This window comes from Prunus dulcis, chromosome 4, assembly GCF_902201215.1.
Source record: "Prunus dulcis chromosome 4, ALMONDv2, whole genome shotgun sequence".
NCBI classification, from domain to species: Eukaryota; Viridiplantae; Streptophyta; class Magnoliopsida; order Rosales; family Rosaceae; genus Prunus; species Prunus dulcis.
In genome coordinates this window covers 9,504,352-9,520,707 of record NC_047653.1, presented here as the reverse complement: position 1 = coordinate 9,520,707, position 16,356 = coordinate 9,504,352, and the positions used below count along the sequence as shown (strand labels likewise).

The window sequence follows — 16,356 nt, the reverse complement described above, 5'->3', positions numbered from 1 at the left end:
CTTTACTCTTAAAATATTATATTTAAAAGTATATCCGCCCGGCTGTACGCAGCGGCTATCCTCTACAATGCTAGAACTAGATACTCTACAATGCAATGTTTCTCAGATATCATAGCTGGCGGCGGTTCGACTTCAAGGCACTCTTCATCCCAGTAGTAGGGGAACTTTAATTTTGCTGCAGTGTGAAGCATGAACCAGTCCTCATATATGACCTGAAACGAAGGAAAGAACTTAGAAGCATCATTCAAACAAAATGAAAAAGTAAAAAATAAAACATAGAAGTGTAATAAAATTGAACCATCCTTAGCAATCCAAAAAAGAAGAAATAAATAAGCTAGAATGAGAAAATGAAAGAATGTGTCTGCATATCGTGGTCCTCTTTTTGGACAATGAACATGAAGCAATTTCAAGAAGTATAGATCGCATACACTTTAACTAAAAGACGCCTTTTCACTTGTACGCAGGCTTCAACATTGTCTTGCTTTATGTGTATCAGCTACCTGTGGAGTTTCCAGATATGTTTCAATGGATATAGCTGATTTCATTGGTCTGTTCAAGATAACTTTACATTCGGATTGGACTGAAGTTTGTTCGAGCTTCTCTTTTTTACTTTTCTACATCATGATACGTCTATCTTTTATCACATCTACAAATCCAACGCAGTTTATGTAGCAGGATACTTGAAAACCAGTGACTTCATGAGCTTCTCTACAGTGTAGGTTCTGCAAGTTGATCATGTAATAATTCATTCCTGGATGGTATGGTTATATCCTCCAAGCAAGTTGATCAGTTAAGAACCATGCAGATTTGGATTATGTGCAACAGAGAATCTTATGTTACTTATCAAATGTGTGTGTTTCAATTCTTAAAATCCTTGCCGCATTGCTTACCTTCTTGTGGTTTTTCTTTTATCTTTTCTTCTTTCTAATTCAGCTATGCTGTGTTAAATGCGATCTAGAGGAAGGATTTAATGTTAAATGAATGATTCAATAATTTGACTTGGCCTTACATGAAAATGCAGTTGAAGTTGGGTTTTAGAAATCAATTGCTCATCTCTCTCATGCGCAAGATCAAATAGAAAGGTTTACTATAATATTTAAAAAATTCTATTTAACGGGTATCGCCGTGCGGCTATACTCTTCGAATATGTTCGAATATTTTAATAGTATAGCCGAACAGCCGTACTCTAAAAATATTATATATTTAAATCGTATAGCCGATCGGCTATACTGTTCGAATATATTTGAATATTTTAACGGTATATTTTAACGGTATAGCCGCTCAGCTGTAAGCTACAGAGAGTATAGCAGGGCGGCTATTTTAACAGTATAGCCGCGCGGCTGTACTCTGAAAATACTATATTTAATGATATATTCACTAAGCATACCTTCTTTTTGGGGCAGTAAATAAGGTGGATCTATGGGCATTTCACATCAAAATAGAAAACGCAGCAGAAATACGTGCTCTATAAATCCTAATGAATTGAGCACTTGCTCGTTTTGCTTTATCTTTTAACGTAAACATTCTTATGATATAAGGATTCTCCTGATATTATTATTCATGTTGTATAGAAATCTTCGGGTATCATCATGCTTTTTAAGATCTTATGTAATTCATGCTTTTTAAGATCTTATGTAATTCATTTTTTTTCTTTTTTTCTTTTTCTTTTTTTATTAGTTTAAAAAGCGACTGATTAGGCCGTATGCAATGCAATGCAAGCCAGCTTTATGGAAAAGAAATAAATACTTGTCCAGAAAGGCAGGAGTGGGTGATAAAATATGTTATATAGAGGGAAGTGGGTAACGGAGAGTCTCACAAGGTACAACAGTCAACCTGACCACCACCAATTTCTTTTTACATATAAGAAAAGACACCCAACCATAATGCCCCACGTGTCAACACGTTTTCTTTAAAAAGCAAACATACAATAGTCATATTATGCATATACGTATGTATTTCTAATATTTTATATACGTATTTTTTACAAAATTTTCAGTAACACACACAAATTCACATATTATACAAACAATTCTCACATATTACTTAATAAAAATAACATACGGTATAAAAATTATATTAAAATATCAAATAGTGGATATTATCTACTTTGGATATGTTGCAAATTAATATCCATTAGGTACAAACTAATGCAACTAGGAGGGTCCTTTTTTGTATTTTTATAAATTAAAAAAAAACCAAAAAAGAAAAAGAAAAAAGAAGTGTACAGCCGCACGGCTATACTCCATGTTTTTAATTTTTTTAAAAGACATATGTTGACACGTGGCGCCTAATGGTTGGAGTCTTTTTTATATTTAAAAATAGTATAGCCGCCCGGCTATACTCAGTTTTGAAATTTTGTTATAATAGACATGTGTTGACACTTGGCTCCTATTGGTTGGGGGACTTTTTTTATATTTAAAAATGGTATAGCCGCCCGGGTATACTCAATTTTGAAATTTTTTTAATAAGAGACATGTGTTCACACGTGGCTCCTATTGGTTGGGGGAATTTTTTTTATATGTACAAATAGTATAGCCGCCCGGCTACACTCAGTTTTGAAATTTTTTTTATAAAAGACATGTGTTGACACGTGGCTCCTATTGGTTACAAAAGGAGACAAACCATCAACATTTGTGGAAAAAAAAAATTAAACAATTTACAAAAGGAGACAAACCATCAACATTTGTGGAAAAAGAATTAAACGATTTACAAAGGGAGACAAACCATCAACATTTGTGGAAAAAGAATTAAACGATTTACAAAGGGAGACAAACCATCAACATTTGTGGAAAAAGAATTAAACGATTTACAAAGGGAGACAAACCATCAACATTTGTGGAAAAAGAATTAAACGATTTACAAAGGGAGACAAACCATCAACATTTGTGGAAAAAGAATTAAACGATTTACAAAGGGAGACAAACCATCAACATTTGTGGAAAAAGAATTAAACGATTTACAAAGGGAGACAAACCATCAACATTTGTGAAAAAGGAGACAAACCATCAACATTTGTGAAAAAAGAATTAAACGATTTACAAAAGGAGACAAACCATCAACATTTATGAAAAAGGAGACAAACTAAACGATTTACAAAAGGAGACAAACCATCAACATTTGTGAAAAAGGAGACAAACCATCAACATTTGTGAAAAAAGAATTAAACGATTTACAAAAGGAGACAAACCATCAACATTTATGAAAAAGGAGACAAACCATCAACATTTGTGAAAAAAGAATTAAACGATTTACAAAAGGAGACAAACCATCAACATTTGTGAAAAAGGAGACAAACCATCAACATTTGTGAAAAAAGAATTAAACGATTTACAAAAGGAGACAAACCATCAACGTTTGTGGAAAAAAAAAATGAAGGACAAAAAGAAAATGAATGTTTGTCCACGAGTAAGCTAAATATGAATGGGCATGCAAAGACTTCAAAGTAAGTCATTTGACCCAAAAAATTGGAAAAGCAGAAAAGAAGAAATCAACTTCTGGACATGTCACATGACTTTTCATATGAAGACTTGTAAGTCTTTGGAGTCATATACGTTGGAAATTGATGGACGTAGACAGGATCAGCAACCAGCGCAATGCTTCCCTAGAGTTCTCTTGGCTTTTGTATGAAAATTATCCAAGAGAATAGTACTTCCCTTCCAATTAATTTCAAACAAAATAAATATGAAATTTTTTATTTGTATATTTAGTCAAACAATATGGGGTAGAATATTTTCTGATATATTTCATTCTTAAAAATAAGGTATTTATAATACAAGGTTGTAATCCTAGTAGGGTTATACAAGGAAATATGATAAAATCTTAATTACACAATATCTGTATAAAAAGGAAAGAAATAGAGTCATAATAGACTAGGAAATAAATCTCATAATTAAGCTAGGATCTTGCTAGCACTCCCCTTAAGCTGGAGTGAAGATGTCACGCATGCCCAATTTGTCAAGCGAGTTGAGAAAGACAGTAACAGACACAGCTTTCTTAAGTACATCTGCCAGTTGATACTCAAATGATATAAATGGAAAAGAAACAATTTCAACATCCACCTTCTCTTTAATAAAATGTCGATCAACCTCCACGTGCTTTGTACGATCATGTTGCACAGGGTTACGAGCAATTGCAATTGCAGATGTGTTATCACAATACAAATCCATGGGTCTTTAGGGTACAAACCCAAGATCTCTCAACAATCTCCTCAACCATAGTAACTCGCACACACCTTGAGCGTCATCCCACGATACTCGGCTTCAGCACTAGACGAGACACCACTTTTTACTTTTTACTCCTCAAAGTTACAAGATTACCACCAACAAATGTGAAATACCCAGACGTAGAACGTTTATCAGTGACTGAGCCAGCCCAATCATCATCCGTATATCCTTCAACATCTTTATTACCATACTTGGAAAACATTAACCCCTTACCAGGAGTTACTTTCAGATACCTCAAAATATGTATCACAACACCCATATGGACACAATAGAGACACGAATACTACAACACAACACACAATCCCAGGAGGGCACACACAGCACAGGTAAAAAAAAAAATGGGGCTAGAAGACTGGTGGGCACAACACATAAGTCACCAGAAAGTCGGCTCTCATGCCAAGTCAAACAATATGGGGCAGAGTATTTTTTGATATATTTCATTCTCCAAAAATATGTATTTATAATACAAAGTTGTAACCTTGGTAGGGTTATACAAGGAAATAAAATAAAATCTTAATTACACAATATATGTACAAAAGGAAAGAAATAAAGTCTCAATAGACTAGGAAATAAATATCCTAATTAAGTTAGTATCTCGCTAACATATTTGTATATTTTTTATTTAATTTTTGAGTACTTTTTGTCAAATCAAGTGTTCCTTTCTTTTAGGCATCTTCAGTTCAACGATGTCCACATAAATTTTTCTCTCTCCTTCTCGACAATAATTGGCTCCTGATATATCAGGAGCCATTCCTCCTCAATACAAGATGTGGCCTCTTACAAAATGACACCTGTTTTTTTTCTTTTTTTTCTTCACCGACTCTCTTTTTCTCTCTCTTCTCACCCACTACCCTCTCCTCTCCTCCCATGCTCTCTCTTCTCTCATCTCTCCATCTCTCCATCTCTTTCTTTCACCATCCCAATATTTCCAAAACTCCCCAATAAATAACCAAAAATTGTCCGTCTATAAATTGGTTGAGGCCAAGCCACATTAAGTTCACTCAACAATCTTGTCTTCACCGTAATTGTGTTGTTAAGAAACACATGGCATCATCCTCCCCCAAGACTTTTCTTCTTCTTTGCTTTATGTTTGCTCTTGTGATCCTCATCTCCTCTGAGGTCTCAGCTCATGAGTTAGTGGAAATTACTAAGCCAGTAATTCATATATGTATGTGTGGGTATATGTCGATGTTCATATTTATAATCTCTGCTCATGTTACTCAACTCATATTATTTTCGTTGTGGGTGTTGTATTATCCTTACAAAAAATTAGTCAAATAATAAATCACAAAAACAAACTAAAAAAATTTCGTTTACTATCTACTTACGTTGAATCTTTTTTTTTTTTTTTTGTGCATTGCTTAAATATTGCACTCTTTTATCTATTACATTTGCATGTACCCTAATAAAGCTATTTGTCTTCTAGCCATCTTTGTACCCCCAAAAGAAGCTCCAGACAACTCAGCACCCCTACTAGAAGCTCCGGTCGACTCTCCACCTTCACCGAAGCTCCAGCATCTCTATCCTCACCAGAAACTCTCAGCCGGCTACTCCATCCTTATTGGAACTCCATTGGGCTCTCCATATTTATTAGAAACTCTAATCGACTCTCCACCTTCACCCGAGAAACTCGGTGGCTCTCCATCCTCCACGAAACTCCAATGACTCTCCACCCACATTACTCCAATATCGACTCAACTCCTTCATCTCCTGAATTTAAATTGGTTTTATCTCACTGAAACTCTGCCAGGCACTCATCCTCACCCAGCTCAGTGTCTCTCCACTTGAAACCCCCTAGTTCTCCGTCCTCACCAGAAACTCGAGTCGGCTCTCCATCTCTAGAGGGGTGCTCCATCCACCAGAAACTCCAGTCGGCTCTCCCACTAGAAACCCTTGGCTTTCTCCTTCCTCACCAGAAACTCCATTCGGCTCTCCGTCCTCACCAGAAACTCCAGCCGGCTCTCCAGCCTCACCAGAAACTCCAGCCGGCTCTCCAGCCTCACCAGAAACTCCAGTCGGCTCTCCATCCCCACTAGAAACTCCAGCCGGCTCTCCAGCCTCACCAGAAACTCCAGCTGGCTCTCCATCCCCAACAGAAACTCCAGCTGGCTCTCCACCCACACCAGAAACTCCAACAGGCTCTCCACCTCCACCAGCAACTCCAGCTCACTCTCCACCCCCACCAAAAGCTCCTGCCGACTCTCCACCTCCACCAAAAGCTGAAATATCACCTACATCTGGTGGAAGTGGCATATTTGTAGGTGCAGTAGTTGGAATTGTGGCTGTTAAAGTGACTCTCCTAATTAATCAAGGAAATTTATTTACTTGATTAATTAAGGGATTTACTTTCCCATTTTATAATTATGAGATACTATCCTAGTTGATTACTGTATCTATTTCCCTGTAAAGCCTTATATACATTCCTATATATACCTCATTATGGAGAAGAATAAAATTCAGCCCAAAGTATTCAAACCTAATATCATATTTTAGCATGGTATCAAAGCAATCGATCCTCGGTTGTCTCTAAATTCTCATATCAAATCTCTTCAAACATAAATCCCTAATCCTCATATCAAATCTCTTCCAACACAAATCCTTATTTCTCATCTCAAATTTCTTAAAACACAAGCCCTAAAATCAAATTCCTCATATTTACAGCTTCATATTCAAATCTTCATACCCAAATCCTCATATCCTCTTATCCCAAAAAACCCTAAACACATCTTTTTTCTCTTATCCCAAAACCCTAAACACATCTTTTTTCACTTATTCTTAAATCATTCCGCTACCATGAATATCGTCTCATCTTCCCAAACTACTGCCTCCACTTCCTCATCCTCCAAAATTGCCACCACAGGTTCCCACTGTTACGTTTTGCCTAGTTCTTCAAAGAAACACACATGGGTCATTGATACCGGAGCCACTGATCACATGACCTTTGATCCTAGCCAAATTACCTCTCATACACCGTCTTCTCAATCGGTGGTGTCTAATGCCAATGGTACCCCCTCCCCAGTAATTGGGAAAGGTTCCCTCTCTCTCTCTGTGACTCCCTCACCTTGGATTCTGTGTTGATTGTTCCATCCTTTCATCATAATCTCTTGTCTGTTGCCCAAATTACTACAGCTTTGAATTGTACTATAACCTTTTGGCCTACTCACTGTGGCTTTCAAGACATTCTCAGCAACACGACGATTGGTTGTGGTACTAGAAGGGGCAAACTCCACTATTTGGACTTGGCATCTGACCGTGAAGCCAGCCTCAGTCAAACTTACAAAATTAGGGGTGCGAGTGTTGAGAAGCACACTTCCGAGGTATGGTTATGTCCTCGCCGTCTTGGACATGCTTTGTTTAGATATTTACATAAGCTATTTCCTTCCTTATTTTCCAAGTTAGATATTTCCAATCTTAAGTGTGACATCTGTGAACTAGCCAAAAGCCATCGTGTTCCTTTTACCTTAAGTACACATAAAATTTTGGTTCCCTTTTCTCTTGTTCATTCTGATGTTTTGGGCCCGGCTAAAATCACCACTCCAGGGGGAGCTCGATGGTTTGTCACGTTTATTAATGATTGCACACGCATGACATGGGTTTCCCTTCTCACAACAAAAGGGGAAGTCAGTTCCAAGTTTCAACAGTTCTATCAAATTGTGGAGACACAATTTCATATAAGAATTCAGGTTTTTTGCTCTGACAATGGCGAGGAATTCCTCAACCATGACCTTAATCAGTTCTTATAAGATCATGGCATCATACATCAACGCTCATGCCCTTACACTCCCCAACAGAATGGCGTAGCTGAACGAAAGAATAGACATTTATAGGAAGCTGCTTATGGACAACTGTATGACTATCCTGCCCCCCATAGGACACGGATAGGAACTTGGATACTTTCCTTAGGAAATTCCTGGCGCACCCTGCATCTCCCTTAGGACGCTTCTTTACTGGCTGCGTCTCCAAAAGGACGTTTCTGGTCGTCGCCCTGCGTCTCCCGAATGAGGCTGCTTATGGGCAACTGTGTATTTTTTTCTTCTGTTATGGCACATTCTGGAATTTGTAGTAGTTACTTTTCTTCTTCAAAAATGTGCAATGCTCAGTCATCTACTGGGGACTGAGTAGGTAGGAGAAAGCATCACAGATTGTATCTTTGGAGGTGGTAGGCGTTCCATTGTAGTGGAATCTCCTTCCCTTCCATGGTGTCAAGTGTATAGCTTCTTTTGGCCCCGGACCGGCTGATTACGTAAGGGCCTACCCAATTGGGTTTCATCTTTTTAGACCCTTGTCTTTGTGCAGTGATGAAGGCCTTTCTTAGCACAAAGTCGCCTAGTTGAAACTGTCTGATCTTGGTTCTTTTGTCGAACTAAGATTTCAACCGCTGTTGATAGGAGGCGACTCGGACAGTGGCCTTCTCTCACTTGCCTTCAAGTAAGTCAACATTGTCTATTATGTGATTGACAGACAACATAGCGGTTTTTATCTTTGAACGAAAACAATAAGTTTCAAAAAAACTAACCAAAATTTTAATTCGACCCTAATTATCATTATGGTGGTTTTGCTGCTAGCTAGGTCACATTTGCATATGGCTCTGTTCTTTAAAGAAATTTTACTAGTCCTGTACTTAATAAATTTTCAACTATAATTTTTATTCTACTTTTTGCAATTTGATCTTTTTTATTTTATTTTTGTCATTCGATAGGGAGGGAAATGGGGGAGTATTATATTGGGCTGCCTCAAGATTGTCTATTACGTGAATCGAACTCGGGTGCACTCAGGGCCAATCTTGAGATTTTGAGGGCCCATGCTAACCTTAAACTGGGGCTTCACATAAGCTAACACAAACTTACACCATTATGTAATGCTATACAATAAATTTTTTTTTTCTTCTTAAAGTAAAAATCATCATCAATTAGCATGCAAATTACAAATTAAATCATCTTTCATTATATAACCAATCAACATGATAATGAAGTAAGTCATTTAGTATATATAAATTGATATTTAGATACATACTTGAATTTGAATTTAGATTTAAATATGACTATTTGCTTTTGAGTGACATTTATCAATTTTTTTAGTCAATTTTTTGGATTGAAATCCTTGAAATTGAAAAAGGAGACAAACCAACTTTTGTGGAAAAAGAAGATTAAACGATTTACGAAAGGAGACAAACCATCAACGTTTGTGGAAAAAAAAAATGAAGGACAAAAAGAAAATGAATGTTTGTCCACGAGTAACTCCAGCCGGCTCTCCATCCTCACCAGAAACTCCAGCCGGCTCTCCACCCCTACTAGAAGCTCCAGTCGACTCTCCAACATCACCAGAAACTCCAGTCGGCTCTCCATCCTCACCAGAAACTCCAGCCGGCGCTCCATCCTCACCGGAAACTCCAGCCGGCTCTCCACCCCCACTAGAAACTACAGTTGGCTCTCCATCCTCACCAGAAACTCCATCATCACCAGAACGAGTCTCACTGGCACAACCGTAAATATTTTGAAGTTGAAATTATAAAAACAGCTCAGCCCCTTCTCTCTCCTCGCGCGATCTTTCTCTCTCTCCCCTCCCGTTTTTGCCCTGCCGCCTTCCAGGAGACGCCGGCGCCGCCTCAGGGCACCACCGGCCACGGGACCGGTGGCGTTCGAACCGCCATCGTCTCCCCTTCTTTTCCCGACCCTTCCCCGCCGGCGGCACAGCCTGTGCTGGCCGAAAAATGCGAAAAACTGACGGGAACTCATTGAAACTTCAACGCCGTCGATCTCCCTCATCCGGCCACCATTTCCGTCAACCCAGGTATGGATCTTGAACCTCTCGAGCTGTTCTAGCTGCCTGTTGAGTAGGAATAGATCGATTTTTAGTGTAGCTATTGGATTTTTGAGTTTGAAAATTCGGCCGATTTTCGGCCTCCGTGATCGGCCACTTCCGGCCACTTTTTGGGGTAGGTCCAAGAACAAAAGTGGCTCCAAATATGGTGTTTTACCTAGGGTTTGAAGTTTTTGGAGCCGTGGTTTGAAGTTTTTCTGGCAAGGCGAAATCGCTTAGGACACCCGTCACTGTCGGCACGTGCTGCGGCGCGTGGGTGAAGGTAGTGCAGTGGCACTGTGTCTTATTGCGATCCTTATGTTGTCACGAGCGCGTGGGATTTCACGGATCTCAATTTGGATACCGTTTGAGCCCTGAACGGATTTTTCATATTGTGCGATTTTCGAGTTCGATACTGCTGAACCGTTGGATCGCGCTCAATTTCAGATATGTTGTTCCATATAATTTCAGAATCGTGTAGGATTCGACAGATTGTGAATCGGAGTCCCGGATACTCCGAAATCGCGTACCCTGGGGCTAAGGTTTGGAAATTTTATGATTTCACGATCGTGGTCAATCCGATCGTCAGTTTCAGACCAAACTTGCAGGATATGGTTCCTTAAATGTGAGGAACTTAAAGGAACTCTCATTTTGGTCATTGGAGGTCGTGGACCCCACGGGGTTCCGTATCGACCAATGTGGAAGTTTATTTCTTAGTAAAGTCTCGAGTCTTTTCAGACGATTTTAAACATCTGAAATGCCTAAGTGGGCAGAAAAGGACTTTAAAGTTAGTGCACGCACTTTTAGAAGTTGGGGGTCAGGGTTTTACTTAAAAACTTATACCGAGCAGTTTTATTAATTAAATATTCCTGATGGTTTACCCAGGCATCCGGGACCAGGCAGACCCACAGAAGAGACCTACAGGAGGTCTAGCTAGCTCGGACCAGGAGTGAGTAGACTTTCTTGCATAAATGATTTTATATAATGAGTTTTATTATTTGATCTTGAATAAGTTTTATTAATTGTGATTTTTCCTAGTATGCTTGTGAAGTTACATATATTATTTATATGCTGTTTAGTTGATATGCTAAAGAGTTACAAAAAGCAGAGTTTGAGATTTACATCAGATAAAATAGCAGCATAGTTTCCGATTTAACAAAACTCAGCTATTTATCAGATTTTTCAGGAACTTTCTATTTTCTTATGGCAGCAGAGTTTTTGATTTAATGAAAATTCAGTTATTCTGCAGATTTTCCAGACATGTTATACTTTCTCAGAAATGTTATATTTTTTTAACCACCGTGAGTACCCAGCTACGGTTATTACCTTCAGTTATGCCGATGTCTACGGACATCCAGTTTACCCTCAGTTTTGTCAGTGCACTTGACATTTGCTTCACGAGTTTCGGGGACGCCCGGACCGTGAGTGCCAGGATTTGTGGCTTGGATAGACTGTGTGTCACCGAGACCTGCCAGGATTTGCGACTCGGATAGACTATGTGTCACCGAGACCTGCCAGGATTTGCGGCTCGGATAGACTGTGTGTCACCGAGACCTGCCAGGATTTGAGGCTCGGATTGACTTCGTGTCCCAAGACCTGCCAGGATTTGAGGCTCGGATTGACTTCATGTCACCGAGACCTGCCAGGTAGGTTGCTCCGGTGTTCTTCAGCCCAAAGGGCATGACTTTGTAGCAGTATGTACCTCTTTCGATGATGAAGAAGGTCTTTGTCTTGTCGTCTTCATGCATCATGATTTGGTTGTAGCCGGAGTAGGCGTCCATGAAGCTTAGTAGTTGATTTTCGGAAGTTGAATCGACGAGCTGATCAATTATCGGTAGTGAAAAGTTGTCTTTAGAGCATGCCTTATTGAGGTCCGTGTGATCGACACACACTCTCCACAGGCCTTTATCCTTCTTTGCTCCTAGAACAATGTTCGTCAGCCATTTTGTGTAGGAGAGTTCTTCAATGAAATTGGCAGCTAGAAGCTTGTCAATCTCAGCTTCAATTATGGCAACCCGCTAGGGGGCGAAGTTGCGTCTCTTCTACGCTACAGGCTTGATAGCTGGGTTGACGTGTAGGCGATGGCAGATGATCTGGGGATCGATACCAAGCATGTCGGATGGCGACCATGCAAATACGTCTTTGTTGTTCTGGAGGAAGGCTGCAAGCTTTGCCTTTTCCTCCTGGCTTAGGCGTGAGCCGATCCGTGCTTTTCTCTTTGGCTTGTCAGGATCAAGGGGTACTAGCCCGACGTCCTCCTCGGGATTCCATCCTTCTTCAGGAGAGACCTCCGAACGGATTCTCTCGACTTGGTCATGATTCTTTGATTACTATTGAGAAGTAGTTATTCCCTTTTCTTTCTGGTCTGCTCGGCCGTCAGGAACGTGATCTGCTTGTTCTACTCCCTTTAGATCTACTTGATTCACAGGGAGGAACTGTGTTTGCTTGCCTTTCTTCGGCCCTTGGGCTAAGCGTTTTCTCACCATTGCCTGATCGCTGTTGATCTGGCTAATACCGCCTCCAGGGATTGGGTAACGGATCTTTTGATGTGTCGCACAGGTGATAGCGTTGATCTTGCCGATCTATGGTCTGCCCAGAATGCCATTGTAGGGTGAGACTTCAGAAATGACCATGAACGTTTGCAAACTGATTATAGGTGGGGAGTAAACGTCGAGATCTATTGTGCCCACGGTAACCGTTGTTGCGCCATTGAAGCCAATCAGCGACTTAGCTGATTTATTGATCTTTATCTCTAAGCCCATCTGTTGGATGACTGCCAATTGTAGGATGTTGGTTGCATTGCCCTCATCTGCATGGATTCGGTCGACCATGGCCTGAGCGATTTGAATGCTGATCATAAGGGCGTTGTTGTGTGGTAGATCAAGGCCAATTAGATCTTTCTTTTGGAAGCCGATCACGGGATCGTCTTCTGCCAGTGGGAGACTAGTGGAGACCTGGGAGATCATGGTGGCATGTTTGATCTTTCTCTTGTTTTCTTTGTTGGTCAGTCTGGGCTCCTCGGAGTCGGCTAGGATTGTGTTAATCCTTATGACCTTCTGGGTTGGCTCATTGGCGGTATCGCAGTCCTCTATCTGCTGGATGGCCTGCTTTGCGATGAACTCCGTGTATTGACCTTCTCTCACGAGTCCTTCGAGGTGTGCTTTCCAAGCAAAGCAATTATTAGTATTGTGTCCATGCGTCGCATGGAATGCACAATACCTCCTGGTATCCCTCTTGTCCGGATCTCCTTTCAAGGGTGGCAATCTTTTTACCCAAGGTTTGTCCTTCACTTGGGCTAAAATTTGATGTATAGGGATGGAGAACTTGGTGTAATTCTCTTTTGTCGTAACGTCTCCTTGTGGGCACGACCTACATTTGTCTTTGTCCCTGCTGCCAAGCATGTCGCTTCTTTGGTCTGCCCGCTTGGTCGGCCGATCTTCCTGCTCAGTGGACTTTTTCGCGGCGATTCGATCATCATCCCAAAGTGCGTAGCATTTTGCCAACGCAAAAACCTCTACCAGAGTCTGGCTGGGAGTGATAGTTAACTCGCGGTAGAAGTCATGTTTTGTTGGAATACCTTTCTTGAATGCAGAGGATGAGATTTGGTCATCGCACCCTACGATTTTTGCCTTTTCTGCTTTGAACCTCTTGATGTAATCTCGAAGGGATTCGTCAGGCTTCTTGCGCAGGTTGAATAGATGGTCAGGGTTCTTCTTGATCATCCGATAAGAAGTGTACTCTTTTGTGAAGACATAAGCAAGCTCCTTGATGCTGTTGATCGACCCGAATGGTAGGGTATGAAACCAGTCTTGAGCTGCTCCCCGCAAGGTCATTGCAAACACCTTGCACATCAGCGCGTCTTCGGCTTTGTAAAGGATCATAAGGCTCTTGAAATGCTTTAGATGGCTTTCGAGATTGGAATCGCCTTTGAAGCATGTGAAAGAGGGCGTTGAGAATCGTTTTGGGGGAGCAGCCTGCTCGATTTCGGCAGTGAAAGGTGAGGAGTTTGCTCGGTCTACCTCAACACGTAGTGCATCTTTGAAATTTTCGCCAATCTTTAAGTCTCGAAGTCGGTTATTCACAAGCTTCTCAACGTCTTCTGCACACATGGCTGGTCGGTCACGTTGATGACCTTCACGATTTAGGCGATGTTGATTGACTTCCTCATTGGTTTGCGAGGGTCGTCCTTCTCGGTTGCGCTGCCTAGGCTGCGTGTTGATGGACTGTGCTTGCGAGGGATTTTCTGTAACTTGGCGACGAGAATGGGTTCTTCGAGAGCGAGTAGTGGAGAGCCTTTCTTCACGGTCCTCATTGTGAGGGTACCTCCTTGGTTACCTAACCTTTCGCGAACATTTCTCAGTGAGCAGGCAGCGGAGCGCCTTTCTTCTCGATCCTCACTGCGATGGTCGCCAAGTTGATCTTCTTGGGAGCCTAGCCTTTCATGAACATTTCCCTGCTGGCCCAAGCGGGTTCGGATGCCAAGTTGTGGGCCCAGCCTATCACGCACGTTTGTCCTTAAATTCAATCTAGATGGGAGACTTCGTCTGCTTTGAGTGTGACTTGCAGATGCTTGCAACATGTCGGCAAGCTGATCGCGTTGTTGTCCATTTCCTTGCATGCTTACTCCTGCTCGACCTGCTTGGTACCCATCGAACTGCCTATCGGCGCGTTTGTCCATCCTTCTTTCTTCGCCCTGTTGTCCAAGGCCAAGGTTTTCAGCCAAGTTTATTTGATTGAGGAGCTGCCTCATCAAATTGTTTTGGTGGTCCATTCTCTGAGTTAGCTGGTCAGCTCTCAGATTAAAGTCTACTTGACGTTGTGGATCGGGATGAGAGAAGTGTGTGGAGCCCATTTGCACACGAGCTAGGGTTTCATTGGATGTGTACGCGGGAGCGTGGAGGCAATGGAGGGAATGCTTGAAGTTGCTCCAAGATTGGGCCAAAGTCGGCGGTGGTAGTGAGCCCACCTTGATGTGAGGTTCCACCATGCTCGGCTACGGTGCTATGAAGGTGGCTAGATCCAGCCACGAGGCCTTGAGATGGTACGACAATGGCAGAGACCGGTGTGGTGGTCCCAGTTGTGAGTCTGGTAGGCGGCATGGTGGTTCCCGTCACACGAGGCGGCTATTGTGGTACGGCAGCAAGAGTTTACTGAGGGTTCATGGTGGCGAGAAGTGGTTGAGCCACCATGTCTATCGCGGGATAGTGGGGGGAGTGGCTTTGGGCCGTCACGGATTGAGCCATTACAGCGGTTTTTTGCTCCTCGTGCTCTTGCTTCCAACCATGGTTGTTTGGAAGGCTTCGGTGGATTGGAAAATAGGAGGAACGGATTCCTTGAGCACACGTTGAGTATAACTCGTTCACTCAATGAAAGCACCAAATGTTTGTGCAAATAATCTCGCGGGAGAATATTCGCTTCTAGATCCTTCAACCTTTGATCTTCCTTCTATCTCTTCCTCGATTCCTGTAAAAAAGACTGGAGTAAATAGACCACACCCGGGGAGTGTTGGCCAAAGGCCCTTCGATGCCTAAGTTAGTTCGAGTGTTTGTAGGAAAACAATAGCTAAGCAAATGGTACGGAGTTGTATATATGGTGTGAACCGGGCGGCCAGAGCTGTGTGTGGTGGCCGGAGCCATGTAGAGAAAATATGGAGAGTGGAGAGGGAGAGAGAGATTCGGGTATTTTTCTCGGGTATTAGGAGTAGGTTTTTTGAAGTACCTTGAATGATGAATGAAGTAGTCTATTTATAGGAGCCTCGGGGCTAGGGTTTCGTAGAGAATATGATGAGTTTATTCTCTACCCAAATTTGTAGGGATTGAGTCGGACTTGATAATATCTGAATAAAATGATATTATCTTTTTTTATAAAGATAATATATGAATTAATGCTATTATCTTCTGTTTATTAAGATAATATATTAATTAATGATATTATCTTATTAAATAAAGATAATATCATATTAATTAAGATATTTATCCCTATTAATTAATTGGCCAGATAAACTAGTTCAATTAATTAATTTAAGAGATAATCTTCTTTTCCACGTGGCGCGCTGTGATTGGAGACGAAAATATTTGCTCCCACAATCATCATCAACCATAATGAGTAGTCTGAATTATCATTTGATATGGTTATGAAGAAATTCTGGACACAGAAAACTTACTTATAGAGACTGACAATCCATGCGTGCTTAGTAACTGAGGTAAATGTGATAGCATGATTCTGCATTAGTTTTTCTTTTGTTTTCCTTGTCCAAAATGGTAAGCGTGTGTTTATGGATCAAAGAAACAGATTATGCAGTTATAGATTCCTTTTTAAGTGTGCTCAACTTTAG

At 41.0% G+C, this 16,356-nt stretch overlaps 2 protein-coding genes across 2 annotated transcripts; both read right to left on the bottom strand.

Moving 5' to 3' along the window:
- Nucleotides 1–5,840: 5,840 nt before the first annotated feature.
- Nucleotides 5,841–12,508, bottom strand: LOC117625300 (LWamide neuropeptides-like). Its single transcript, XM_034356884.1, has 4 exons — nt 12,354–12,508; nt 9,485–9,696; nt 6,036–6,370; nt 5,841–5,933 (listed from the first exon to the last, which is right to left on the bottom strand). Exons 1-4 carry the CDS (start codon nt 12,506–12,508, stop codon nt 5,841–5,843), a joined length of 795 nt encoding a protein of 264 aa, XP_034212775.1.
- Nucleotides 12,509–12,604: 96 nt separating this feature from the next.
- Nucleotides 12,605–14,131, bottom strand: LOC117625299. Its single transcript, XM_034356883.1, has one exon. It carries the CDS (start codon nt 14,129–14,131, stop codon nt 12,605–12,607), a length of 1,527 nt encoding a protein of 508 aa, XP_034212774.1.
- Between the last annotated feature and the right edge of the window lie 2,225 nt (nt 14,132–16,356).

What these genes read in the sequence shown, in the direction of transcription:
- LOC117625300 (XM_034356884.1), bottom strand. Translation starts at nt 12,508, where the DNA reads ATGGTGAGAAAACGCTTAGCCCAAGGGCCGAAGAAAGGCAAGCAAACA. An exon ending in GGAATAACTACTTCTCAATA is followed by an intron (nt 9,697 to 12,353) that starts GTAATCAAAGAA and finishes CGGTTGTGCCAG; the next exon opens with TGAGACTCGTTCTGGTGATG. An exon ending in AGAGCCGACTCGAGTTTCTG is followed by an intron (nt 5,934 to 6,035) that starts GTGAGGACGGAG and finishes ATTTAAATTCAG; the next exon opens with GAGATGAAGGAGTTGAGTCG.
- LOC117625299 (XM_034356883.1), bottom strand. Translation starts at nt 14,131, where the DNA reads ATGTGTGCAGAAGACGTTGAGAAGCTTGTGAATAACCGACTTCGAGAC.